Source organism: Oreochromis aureus, linkage group 17, assembly GCF_013358895.1.
Source record: "Oreochromis aureus strain Israel breed Guangdong linkage group 17, ZZ_aureus, whole genome shotgun sequence".
Lineage (NCBI taxonomy): Eukaryota > Metazoa > Chordata > Actinopteri > Cichliformes > Cichlidae > Oreochromis > Oreochromis aureus.
Genome location: NC_052958.1, coordinates 3,057,561 through 3,069,157, shown reverse-complemented (window position 1 = coordinate 3,069,157; position 11,597 = coordinate 3,057,561). Strand labels below are relative to the sequence as shown.

At 40.8% G+C, this 11,597-nt stretch overlaps 2 protein-coding genes across 3 annotated transcripts; both read right to left on the bottom strand.

Annotated features, from left to right (window-relative positions):
• Positions 1 to 216: 216 nt before the first annotated feature.
• Positions 217 to 4,904, bottom strand: ttc4 (tetratricopeptide repeat domain 4). Its single transcript, XM_031758708.2, has 10 exons — positions 4,630 to 4,904; positions 3,913 to 4,030; positions 3,650 to 3,811; positions 3,471 to 3,548; positions 2,256 to 2,380; positions 2,065 to 2,151; positions 1,414 to 1,655; positions 987 to 1,068; positions 704 to 786; positions 217 to 417 (listed from the first exon to the last, which is right to left on the bottom strand). The coding sequence occupies exons 1-10, from the start codon at positions 4,735 to 4,737 to the stop codon at positions 318 to 320; spliced, it is 1,185 nt and encodes a 394-aa protein (XP_031614568.1). The 5' UTR covers positions 4,738 to 4,904; the 3' UTR covers positions 217 to 317.
• A 1,097-nt stretch (positions 4,905 to 6,001) lies between these two features.
• pars2 (prolyl-tRNA synthetase 2, mitochondrial) lies at positions 6,002 to 9,139 on the bottom strand. Of its 2 annotated transcripts, none has more exons than XM_031758703.2 (4): positions 8,978 to 9,139; positions 7,927 to 8,269; positions 7,108 to 7,353; positions 6,002 to 7,004 (listed from the first exon to the last, which is right to left on the bottom strand). In XM_031758703.2, exons 2-4 carry the CDS (start codon positions 8,248 to 8,250, stop codon positions 6,123 to 6,125), a joined length of 1,452 nt encoding a protein of 483 aa, XP_031614563.1. In that variant the 5' UTR covers positions 8,251 to 8,269; positions 8,978 to 9,139; the 3' UTR covers positions 6,002 to 6,122. The 2 variants fall into 2 exon arrangements, with proteins under 2 accessions (XP_031614563.1, XP_031614564.1); XM_031758704.2 differs by having other exon boundaries at positions 7,927 to 8,266.
• Between the last annotated feature and the right edge of the window lie 2,458 nt (positions 9,140 to 11,597).

Genomic DNA, 11,597 nt, shown 5'->3' with positions numbered 1-11,597 from the left:
TACCAAAGAGCAGCTTGCTAACTGCCTGACAGAAGTCGGAACATCAGCACTTGGACTGCTAAGAGCCCTGAGAGACGGGAAACTGAAAGGACTAATGACTAAAAATAAAAAATAACACCCATAAAAAAAATGATTTTTTTTTTTGATTTTTTTTTAAACACTAGTTTGTAGTGTTATATTATGTTAAGCTGTTATATTGTTCAAAAACAAAAAAAATTGTTACAAAACTTCATGTTTTATTTTCAGTGATGTTTGATGAGTCAGTTATTGAGAATTTCAGAGGATTTCATGTCCGTGAATTGAAGCTCTGCCTTTTCTTACAGTCCGTGTATTTTCCTTCCTGATAAAAACTGCTTCCAATATGAAGAGCCTTTTACTAAAACGATGAAGCTGGGCGTGCCTGCCTTCACAAAATACCTGTTGGCAAAACAGAAAAGATTCAATCAGGAAACCAGCATGAAGGAAAGTTACAACAAGGAATGCTGGAAAACAATGGTACAAATAAATTCTCTAACAGTTAATAACCCCTCAGGTATACATTTAAATCTGACATAAGGAAGGAAGTCATCTATAACAAGGAACTCACAGCAGCACCTAATAAAAGGAGCATTACAAAGAGAACTTGTCTTGAAGAGTGCTCTTAGTGACCATTGTGTAAATGAGACTGAAGCGACTCATCAGCAGAATAAATTATTAAATCTACCTTTTGTGTTGCAGTATTTTCAAAAGTGACATCTCTGGGTCGACTCGGTAAAGCGTCTCCTTCTCTTCGTCCTCAAAGTAAACCTGTAAAAGACAACATCAGTTATTTGTGGGAAATTTTTGATGACTGAAGCCAAAAACATTTCCCCATTTTCAATCTGAAACAGCCTACCAGTCTTCACTCGGCTCCATCTGGAGCCACTAAAAGGCTTTATACAAGTTTGATCATTACTTTAATTGATCTCTGTTCTGGTAAAATAGCACCCCCACCCCAGCATACAGACCTGCAGATTTTGTGGGAGGTATTTTCTGTCCGCGTCCCAAGGTGGAAGTTCTTCAAACATGACTGCCAGGTGGTCTGTGAAGCTGAGAGATGCAAGAGTGACTATTCAAGATCATATTCTCCACACTTTACTGCTTTAATTTACTGTCCTACATAAAAGTGTCATTTTTTAAACACCTTTTAAAAACATTTTGCGTCCCTTTTGCTCAACAGTGACTCCCAGTGGTCACAGTTGGCATTTACATTACACAAACTGGCTATTGTCGTTTATGCTGCAAAAGTTACATCTCGTGTCTTACTTTGGTCAAAAGATATCTGAAACAGGTCACAGATCATAGAGTGGAGGAATGTATAATCAAAACGATCATCAGTGATATTTGTATATAAATTTAGCTTAATCTTGGTCACTGAGGGCAGGAGTCGTTTACCAGCTGTTTTCACAGAAAGCCGAGATGAAGTCACTCTGCTGATGTTCGGGGTAGAGAAAGAGAACGGGCCACTGCAGAGAGCCTTGCTCATCTACGAAGACCTGAGCCCCGGTGACCTCCTGAGAGCTGAGGCCATCCAGGCTGAGCTCCGCTATCGCCGCAGGAGAGCGTTCATCCTCATCTTCACTGTCGGAACCGCTCCGATGAGCCCTCACAGGCTGCACGAGTTTGATGCCTCGATCCTGTGTATAGATGCCAAAATCATAACTGATATAATTTCATTCTCTGTGTTCATTTTTCACTTAGATAGTGAAGGCAGTTTAAGATGCATCTTCTAATATGTAGGGTCAGCCTCTTGACTTAAGCCCCTTGCAGAATCGGATGGTTTGTGGCGGTTGCCCTGGCCCAAGGGTGAAGACGAGACCTGCGCTGCTAACGCATCATCCGGTGACGGGCCCAATAACTACGAGCCTGTGGCTGGGCTTGGACTTGATAGCTAGGCGCCTCCAGCAGGGCTGTGGCAGCAGCTGGACTTGTGATTTCTAACTACAAATCTGCAGCAGCGGCCGGGGCAGGTAGCTGCCAATTAGTGTCAAATACAAATATGTGTGTGACGCGTGCGACGTTAGATGCTCCATCTCTAATGCTTACCTTTATGGCATTTAGAAGAGCTTCTTTCTCACCATGCAACTTCTTTTCTTTAGCCTTGGCCTTCCTGGCATCTCTCTCTGCTGCTCTCTAAGATACCAAAAACAAATCAAGGTTTATTTCAGCGCTTTAAAGCTTTCGCCACTTCTAAAAATAATATATCAAAAGACAAGGATCATCTGAAGTGTAGTTACTTTGTGCTTATCTGCCACTGCTCTCAGCTCCCGCAGCTTTTTGTCAGTAGGATGAACCTTGAGCCCCTCGTCACACCACTGGATGGCCTCTGAAAAGTGGCGCAGCTCTATACAACACTGAGCGCCTGCAGAAGCACAAACATGGGATTCATTTGCTTTCTAAGAGATAAACAGACAGAAATCTGGAGCTTCTAAACTGAACAGACAGTGGACTCTGGACTTTGTAGACTGGTGTCAGCAGAACCACCTGCTGATCAACGCCGGGAAAACCAAGGAGTTGGTGGTGGACTTCCGGAGACGCAGACCCACCACACTGACACCGGTGAACATCCAGGGAGTGGACATTGAGATAGTGGACTCTTATAGGTACCTGGGTGTTCACCTGAATAATAAACTGGACTGGAGCCACAACACTGATGCTCTTTACAGGAAGGGTCAGAGCAGACTCTACCTGCTGAGGCGGCTGAGGTCATTTGGAGTACAGGGAGCGCTTTTAAAGACCTTCTATGACTCTGTGATGGCATCTGTCATTTTTTACAGTGTGGTATGTTGGAGCAGCAGTTTATCGGCAGTTGAGAGGAAGAGGTTGGATAAACTCATCAGGAAGGCCAGCTCTGTTCTGGGATGCACCCTGGACCCAGTGCAGGTGGTGGGAGACAGAAGGACTCTGGCCAAAATAACATCTCTGATGGACAGAGTCTCCCACCCCATGCATGGAAATGTTGCTGAACTGCAGAGCTCCTTCAGTGACAGACTGCTGCATCCTAGATGCATGGAGGAGTGTTTCCGCAGGTCCTTCCTCCCTGCAGCTGTCAGACTGTACAATCAGAACTGCTCCCAACAAACATAGATGTTTACATCTGCGCTGTAACTGCAATAAGTTAATCAACCGATTCGCACTACAACCTGGTTTGCCTCTTATCTGTAGTTATTTATATTTAATTTAATAACTGTACAGTACTCTGTTTATAGTAACCATTGTCCTTAATGTAAATATGTAAGAAAAATTGTGTATGTTTCTGTTCTGTGTCCTGTGTACTGTTTGTTTGTATATGTGTCTTTTTGGCTGCTGTCACAACCAAATTTCCCCTTGTGGGACAATTAAAGGATTATTCTATTCTATTCTTCTATTCTATTGAAACCAGTACTAGATTTCCATGCCTAGTAACACAATGTCATCATATCATAGCAGTACATGTTAAAAACATTACACACCTCTGATCAAGGCTTTCAGGTGGTCTGGCTTGAGCTTCTTTGCAGCTGCAGCATCATTCAAAGCAGAGCGCATATTTCCTAAGTCATGGAAAAAAGAAAAACACAGACATATTTTTTTTAAACAATGTCATCTTTTGTGAGAGCGAAAGGACATTTGGATGCTTTTTTTTTTTTTTTACCAAGGTAAAAGTGTGATGCTGCACGGTTGGTGAGGAGGACAGCATTGAGGTCCTGGTCTGCACATTTCTTCTTCAAACCCGCTGTGTAGGCCACCACCGCTTTTTGGTAGTTCTTCTCTTTGAAATACGCATTGCCTTCATCTTTCAGGCTTTTTGCTTGCTCTGGAAAAGAACGTGTTTCTCACATTTATTCAACTGTTTTCAACGAATACATACCGAGCAGCTTCAAAGGCTTGGAGGAGAGAAAGCTGTGGTTCGCACACCTTCAGGAGGCCGGTCTTCGTCGTGGATAATGGACTGGAGGCAGGCTAGTTCTGGGTATTTCTGTGGGTCGATCTCTTCAGGGGCGTTTTTCATGAACATGGGTATTTTATTAAACTCCTGCGTGAGACAGCAGTAAATTTTGGTATTATCTGATACAAGTAAAGCCAAGGCCAGTAATGCCGTTACCAATATGGACACTTTAATACTTTTAACCTCTAAGGGCAGCATACAGAGTCGGAGATTAACCATCATTAATTTGCAAACTCTGAACACATTTTAATAATCACTGTGATTTTTACCTTTCAGCTTCATGTATTTTGAAACTGAATTTTTTGGGGGGGAGCTCGAACCTAAATGTGTCTGTGGGCTATAAATAAAATACATGTGACAGTCAACACAGAAAGGTTCAGACATTTTTCATAGTGTATGTTTGAGGTATATTTTACATTACCAATAAAAATAACTTATTTAAAACAATTCATTGGGCTACAAACTGAACGTGGAGAATAGAAGCAAAGTGTCGATTCTATCGCGCTAGTATCGATCCGATACCAGCATTGGTACCGATTCTACTTTTGATATCTTCACGAGGTACTGAGCATGTTAGCATCTTATTGCTAACCACCATCAATAAAAACAAAGACGTGCTAACACATTTCATTCGGGTTCAAGTGGCTTTGTATCTAGTGCACATAGTCTCCGCAAGCCAACGTTACCTCCTCCCAGTCGTTTTCACTGAAGGCATTTTTATACCGCTGGGTCTTGAATTTGTCCATGAACGCGTCCATGCCATCGTCGCTGTCACTGTGTACTGTGGACGCCATTTTGGATCAAAATATACTTTGAAGAGCTGCTTCTTGTTTTTAAATCTTACATTAACGCTGACAGCAGTCTGTCCAGCTAACCGTTCCTCAAGTTGCCTTGTTTACACATGTGTAACAGCGGTGCCACATGCGAAAAAATCCGTGTGGAAACTCACTTCCGGCAGAGCGTTCCACTCCTCGTGGTACGAAGTTGCTCCGAAGCTCCGACGGCAGAAGTAATGCTCTCAAAGCACCGTTACACTTAGTATTATTAAATAGGTGGCAGTTTCTTTTCTAATTATCCCGTTAATTATTTCAGCCTTACTTGTGTGCACCATGGAAAGCAACGCTAACACTGCCCCCACTGTAGCGTAACTCTTGGCTTTTTGTCCACATTTTGAGGTCCTTGCTTTATAACATGCACTGGGATAACTATTTTTGTGCTAAAAAATAAACTTGCATTTATTTTAATTTTTCAGGGACCATGGACATCGTTAATGTCAGTGTATGTATATGCATGTATAATTTTCAACTGTTGCTTTGTCCTCTGACCTGTGTGAAATAAAATAATCAGATGCGTATTAAAAGAGAGAACCTGAAACTGTGTGAATGCGGCCGAATGTCCCATAAAACGTCAGCTCTGAAAAGGGTCTTTTATTACACAAGTATATGTGCAATTCTTCTTCTGACGAAGTTGTATTTTTGTATTTTCCTACTCAGTTGTATATAGTATTTGTATTTCCATTTTATTCTATTGTAGATATTATTCTATTCTATTTTATTCTATTGTATATGGTATTTTATTTTATTTTATTGCTTTCCAGTGTTTTCTCATTTCTGCTACATAACTTTGCACTTTGCTGTAACAAAACAAGTTTCCCACCTGTGGGACTAATAAAGGTCATCTTATCTTATCTTAAGACAAGTTAAGTTTACTGTGACACACTGATCTCACTCCCAATCTGGTTGAGTGTTTTATTACATTCATGTTGTGACAAATTCTCATGTACTTCATGCTGTATACTGGCCTACTTACAAGGGATATCTGCATTGTAGGATACCACTCTAAATACTACTAAACAATGGGAATATATTTACCAACTTTGCTTTTCTTTGCTGTCTCACTTTTTTGCGACATTCATAATTTGGTTCTAACCAGCACTGATTTGTCCAGGTACAGATTAAATTTTTATTAGGATTATTACATGACTCACTGTAAAAAGAAATTAAGCTGTGGACTCCATTATGTTGTAGTGTACAATGCAGGTCAGGTACATAACAGAGCTATTGTTTAAAAAACATTTATTCAATGTGTAGATAAAGGCTTTGGAAAACATGGAATAATCTATGCCCACCACCTCACACCCACAAACTGAAACATTTATTCTAACATTCAAACTTGTTACTCATACAGTTTCCACTCTTCCCAGTAGATCTAACAGTCCATCTCTACTGAGGAACACTGTCTCACCTGTCTGCTGACAGATCACCTCAAACCTGGGTGTTTCCTCCAGAGCTCCCTGTCCTACTACAATAACATATGGATAACCCAGTTTGCTGGCGTCCTTCAGCCTCTTTCCGATTGTCATCTGTGTGCGGTCATCCAAAACAACTTCACCTCTCAGCTGTGGCAGAGTTTCTCCCAAAGCTTGGACCAGTTCCTCAGCTAGGAGTGTTGCCTCATCCACCTTACTGCCCTTCTTAGGGGGTAAAACGCAAACCTGATAAGGTGCGATAAGACCCGGCCAGCGGATCCCCTCTTCCGTTGACATCACCTCGACGGCTGCCGCCAGAATTCGCGTAACCCCGAGGCCGTAGCAGCCCATCTCAGCGACAGCCGGCTTGTTCTGGGCATTGCTGAAGGTGGCTTTGAATATGTGAGAGTACTTCTTACCCAGGTAAAACGTGTGGCCTACTTCTATACCCTTTGACTCTACCAGTTTCCCAGTTTTACACTGTGGACAGTTGGACTGGTCTGATGACATGGTCTCCACATTGGCGGAGAAGGAGCAGCTCCCACAGACCAGAAGCCGATCCTCGCCGATGTCCGCCGGCAGCTGGAACTCATGGGACAGTTTACCGCCGATGTTTCCCGTGTCCGCCTGCACCTGAACGCAACGCAGACCCAACCTGGCGAAGAGCCGAGTATACGCTTGGCAAACAGACTCGTACGTCTGATGAGCGGCTTCTTCGCTCACGTCAAAGGAGTACATGTCCTTCATGTAAAACTCCCTCCCTCGGAGAAGACCAAACTTCGGCTTTGGCTCGTCTCTGAATTTGCGGGTGATCTGTTTTTTGGGTTTTTCCAAAATAAATCATGTCAGAAAAAACAAACAAACTGCAGCTAGTTGCAGCAAAAACACTGACAGTAAGAACGGGCTGAATGCTTACTTGGTAAAGAAGCAGTGGGAGCTGTCTGTAGGAGAGAGTCGCCTGGTGAGCAATGAGAGTCGTCACTGCTTCCTCGTGAGTGGGACCCAGGCAGTAGTCAGCGCCGTGCCGGTCTTTCAGGCGGAACAGCTCCTTTCCCATCAAATCCCAGCGCTCACTGGTTTTCCAGAGGTCGGCCGAGCACAAACTGGGCATGTCCAGCTTCTGCCCTCCAATCCCCTGCATCTCCTGGTCAATCATTCTCACCTGTTGATCAAAGACAGCAGTTCAAATCAGGAGGTTGGAAGATAAACATCAGCAATCACGCAAAAATTGATAGGAAACTAGAAAAAAAGGCATTTCTGTACCCTTTTCCCTTTAGTCAAGAGCTACTGTTTGACTTTATCATTTTAGCCCAATAAACATATAATCTAATCTAATATATTCGATTACATAATCATATAATCTATGTGATTAGATTAATTAGGTTTTATAATCTTATAATCCACAATAATCTAAGAGGGAAAAGAGACTGTCTGGACAACGTTCACAACCTAAACTAATGTGGAGCCTGTGGCAACAGACTACTGCTTTGATAGACGCCATGTAAGAGGATGACTGTCATTCTGAACCTGTCATAAAGCAAATTATTGAGCGTGTTATTATTTGTAAGATCTAAAGGAACATTCATACAGCATTTGCACACCCCAGGATAAATTAACAAAATGAAAACAGTATTAAAAAATTCTTAAAAAAAGAAACTATTATCAGTTCAGTTAGTTGGCAGAACAAAACCAGCCAATAATATTACTTTATCATTATTATTATTATCACTCTCACCAGCTTCTCCATGGAGCGGATGGTGGCAGGAAGGTAGTAGTAGCACCCTGGGCTGGATGGATGAATAAGCCCAGCCTGCTGCATGAGCCTCTGGCTCTTGCAGCTCATCTCCCCTGGCAACCGGCTGTCCTGCGTCACATCACGTAAGTTCGAAGGCTGGTAGAGACGAGACACCAGAAGTACGGGCTTTCTACCACAGGAGGGCGCGGAAGCAGGGACGGCTGCCTGCTCAGCACAGCCTGAGTCGAACCTCTTCGGAAGGATCAGGGTCCTGTGGAGGCGGCGAAAGGCTCTCTGCCAAAGCTGAAGCATTACAGGCTCCATGGTACATAAGGATGTGCTGCTATTCAAAGAGAAATGATAGCACAATCATTTGAAGCTGGATAAGTGACCTCACCTCGCTAGTTAGCACACAGTGCCACGTAATAACTGCAAAATCCTCAAATGTGAGATTTTTTCCCTTTTTCATGGCTTATATGACAGCTAAGTTTAGAGTTTTTGACTGCTAGTTAAACAAAACGAGCACTGAAGAAACATCCTCATCACAGAGCACTCGTTCTTCTTTACTGGCCACTGTAGGAAAAATCTGTGTGTTTACATGGAGATATTTTTAATACATTTCCCAGTTTTTCAATTTTATGATACTTTTCACAGAAAAGAAAATATGTTCACGGAACACTGTAGTTTTTACTCTTTCATATTTATTGTGGTAACACTTTACACGCACTTATAATGGACTTCCTCCATGCTATGCTGCTTATTAAACCTCAGTGAAGGGGGTGAACCATCAGCACAGATGCTTTTTTAGGTAGCAGGTTATTTCATATCCGAGAACAAGTTGTTTAACCCCAGTAATTATATACAGGTTGTAGGGTTTATCCAGCCGAAACAGCCACGGGTTATTACACAAACACAGAGGACTGATAGCTGTTTCACAGTGCTGATGTCCCTGACAGATACATGGATGCTAGCAGGTTAGCTTGGCAGCTAATGTGAAAATGACCTTCTTCAGTTTGCACGCGATATCACGTATGCAGTAAGAAAGACTCACCTTGAGACCGATAACCAGTGTCTGACTGTCCTGTGTAAATTATATAACTAAATGAAGGAAGAGCCACATTTTTTTTTTTTACTAAGTTCGCAAAAACACTGAAGGTCCTGCTACACTACAACATGCTGCGTTTCTTCCTCAGCTACATGTCGACAGGCCACTTGTCTGAGAACGCCCCCTAGAGGGCCGGAGGAGTACTGCAGCAGCAGGGGGCAGTTTTGACTCAGAGAATATGGATGAGATTTGTCACAAAGCTGGCTCTTTTAACAACAATCGCCATGAATGAAATCCAAACAACATAACAATGTTACTTGATTAAGTGAGTAGAGGTGGGCGGGTCTATCCAAATATCAACAGTATCGACACCAGTATGAGAGTGATAGTATCGATACTTTGTTTCTGTCATGTAAGTTCAGTATGTAGCACACTGACATGTGTTTAATATTTTGCAATGAAAAAATATACATCAAACATGCACATTGAGAAATGTACAAACTGTTTTGTGATCAAATCTAAGCATGGATATGTAGATAATAATTATTTAATAATTGCATAATAATTCTAAAAAGACGAGGTTGTAAATAATTTTTTAATGTGAACGCAATATGTCACATATTCTGTGAATATTTTCGATTTTTTTTATCTTTTAGTGTAAAAATGATCAATGCATAGAAAAAAAGGAACAGAAAATAGTAATTAATGTATGATGACTACATAACTACTATAACTACTCTATACTCTTATACTGCTGACACTTTATTCACTTATAGTTACTTCTTCACTTATTCAGTCAAACTGTGTATATACTGTATATTCTGTGTATTTGTTATCTCACTCTTATTGCCTGTTTATGCGCTGTCCTTATCTTCATCATCATGCTGCTCTGTTGTATCTTAATTGCCCCTTGGGGATAAATAAAGTCTTTCTGATTCTGATTCTGATTCTGACATATTTCTGACTTTTGGCTGTACTCACAAGGACTGAATCATTTTTTTTATAGTTGAAATTCATCAAATTTTTCTAAGTATAATTCTCACCTGTGTTTGTTAGAAGCTTTGCTTTAAAACTGTGTGAAGAAAAAGAAAACGCTGTGAACAGAGAGTGAATTCTGGACAGTAATATTCACTTTTGATTCTCTGGGTTATTCCAGTGATGTGGCTGCTTGAGAGGTCTTATTTGACTACTCAGTGCCTGGAAAACCTGTCTTTTGAGTAAATGAACTTGAAGACCAGTTCATTTTACTGTATGGTGAAACTGGTCTGATATGTCTTTGTGACGTGAACTTTTTACTACTCTAGCCTAAAACGACAGAAAGATGGCTGCGTTATAATATAAATGTCAAAGTCACTCCAATGAAACATTTATGTTTTCCTTTACCTTTTCAAATTAGGAACTTCTGTCAGTTTACAACCATCCTAACTACCTATGAGGCTCTGGGGACAAAATGTTTGTGATCGTCACAGTACGTTATCATTTTCATCTTCTTATGAATTTCAATAAAGGGAACACAGACGCAAGAATAAATCTGAGGTAGCAGACAAACTCAGGAGAACACTGAAACATCACGTCTGTAGTGCTCTTTCTCAGCATGAAGCTGCACTGCTGCTCACTGAACATCACATCTCTCCTTAGCTTCTAGTTTCAACAACTCATGATGAGTCATCAGCTTTACCTTTCTCTGCACGTCACCCTTGTTCTTGAAAATCAGTATTATGATTATAACTGCTCACCTTAATCCAGCTTTTACACATACAACACATATTTAATTTTTATCCTCATAACTAAAATTCTGTATGAACCACACATTAATGAGGGTAAAATACTGAGCCATTATTAATGCAAAGAGAACAAGATCATACAACAGCATCAAAATGTACAAGTTTATGACTATTTGTGACTAAAAACTGATAAATAATAACTAATAATCAACTAATAAACTAATATATAAATAATAATAGTTGTATTTAACTTGTTGTTTTTACTTTTTTGTTCTTTGTTTGTTTCGTATGTTCACTTTGGCAGCTGTTGACAGGAAGGACAATTCACTATTTTTATGTAAAAATTCATTCATTTCTGTTATTATCAGATTTCTGACAGAAATAATTCAGACTCAGTCACAAGGTTTGGTGGACGTTTCTGTGTGCTCATAAAACCTGGAAAAACAGAAAAAACTCAAAGAACAAACGAACCCTGAGCTAGCTTTGGCTGCAGGGTTCCTCCACATCCCTCATGTAGAGACAAACAGGAAGAAGTACGTATGAGAGATTTTATTCATGTGCAAGTGCAATTTTTAAGAAGAATGCTTGTAGCAATGAATACGTTTAAAGCAAAAAGAAAATTGAAAGAAAATATGTCGACTTAAAGCGAGTGTGTTCTCACCTCGCACTAAACAAACGCGAAAGTACATTTGATTTTTCCCACTGAGACCAAATCACAGGTTTTTGTGGTGATTTTTAGGGAAAATCTAAAATCCATTTTTTGAGCTTTTGCTGCGTCTAAATAAAAAAAATGTATTTGAGAAAGACACGACACGGTGGGTGAGCATACACGTTGAGTCATAAGAGCATCCAGGTGTTTATTGCAGACCTCACCCTAAACTGAAAGTCATCCATTCCTCTTT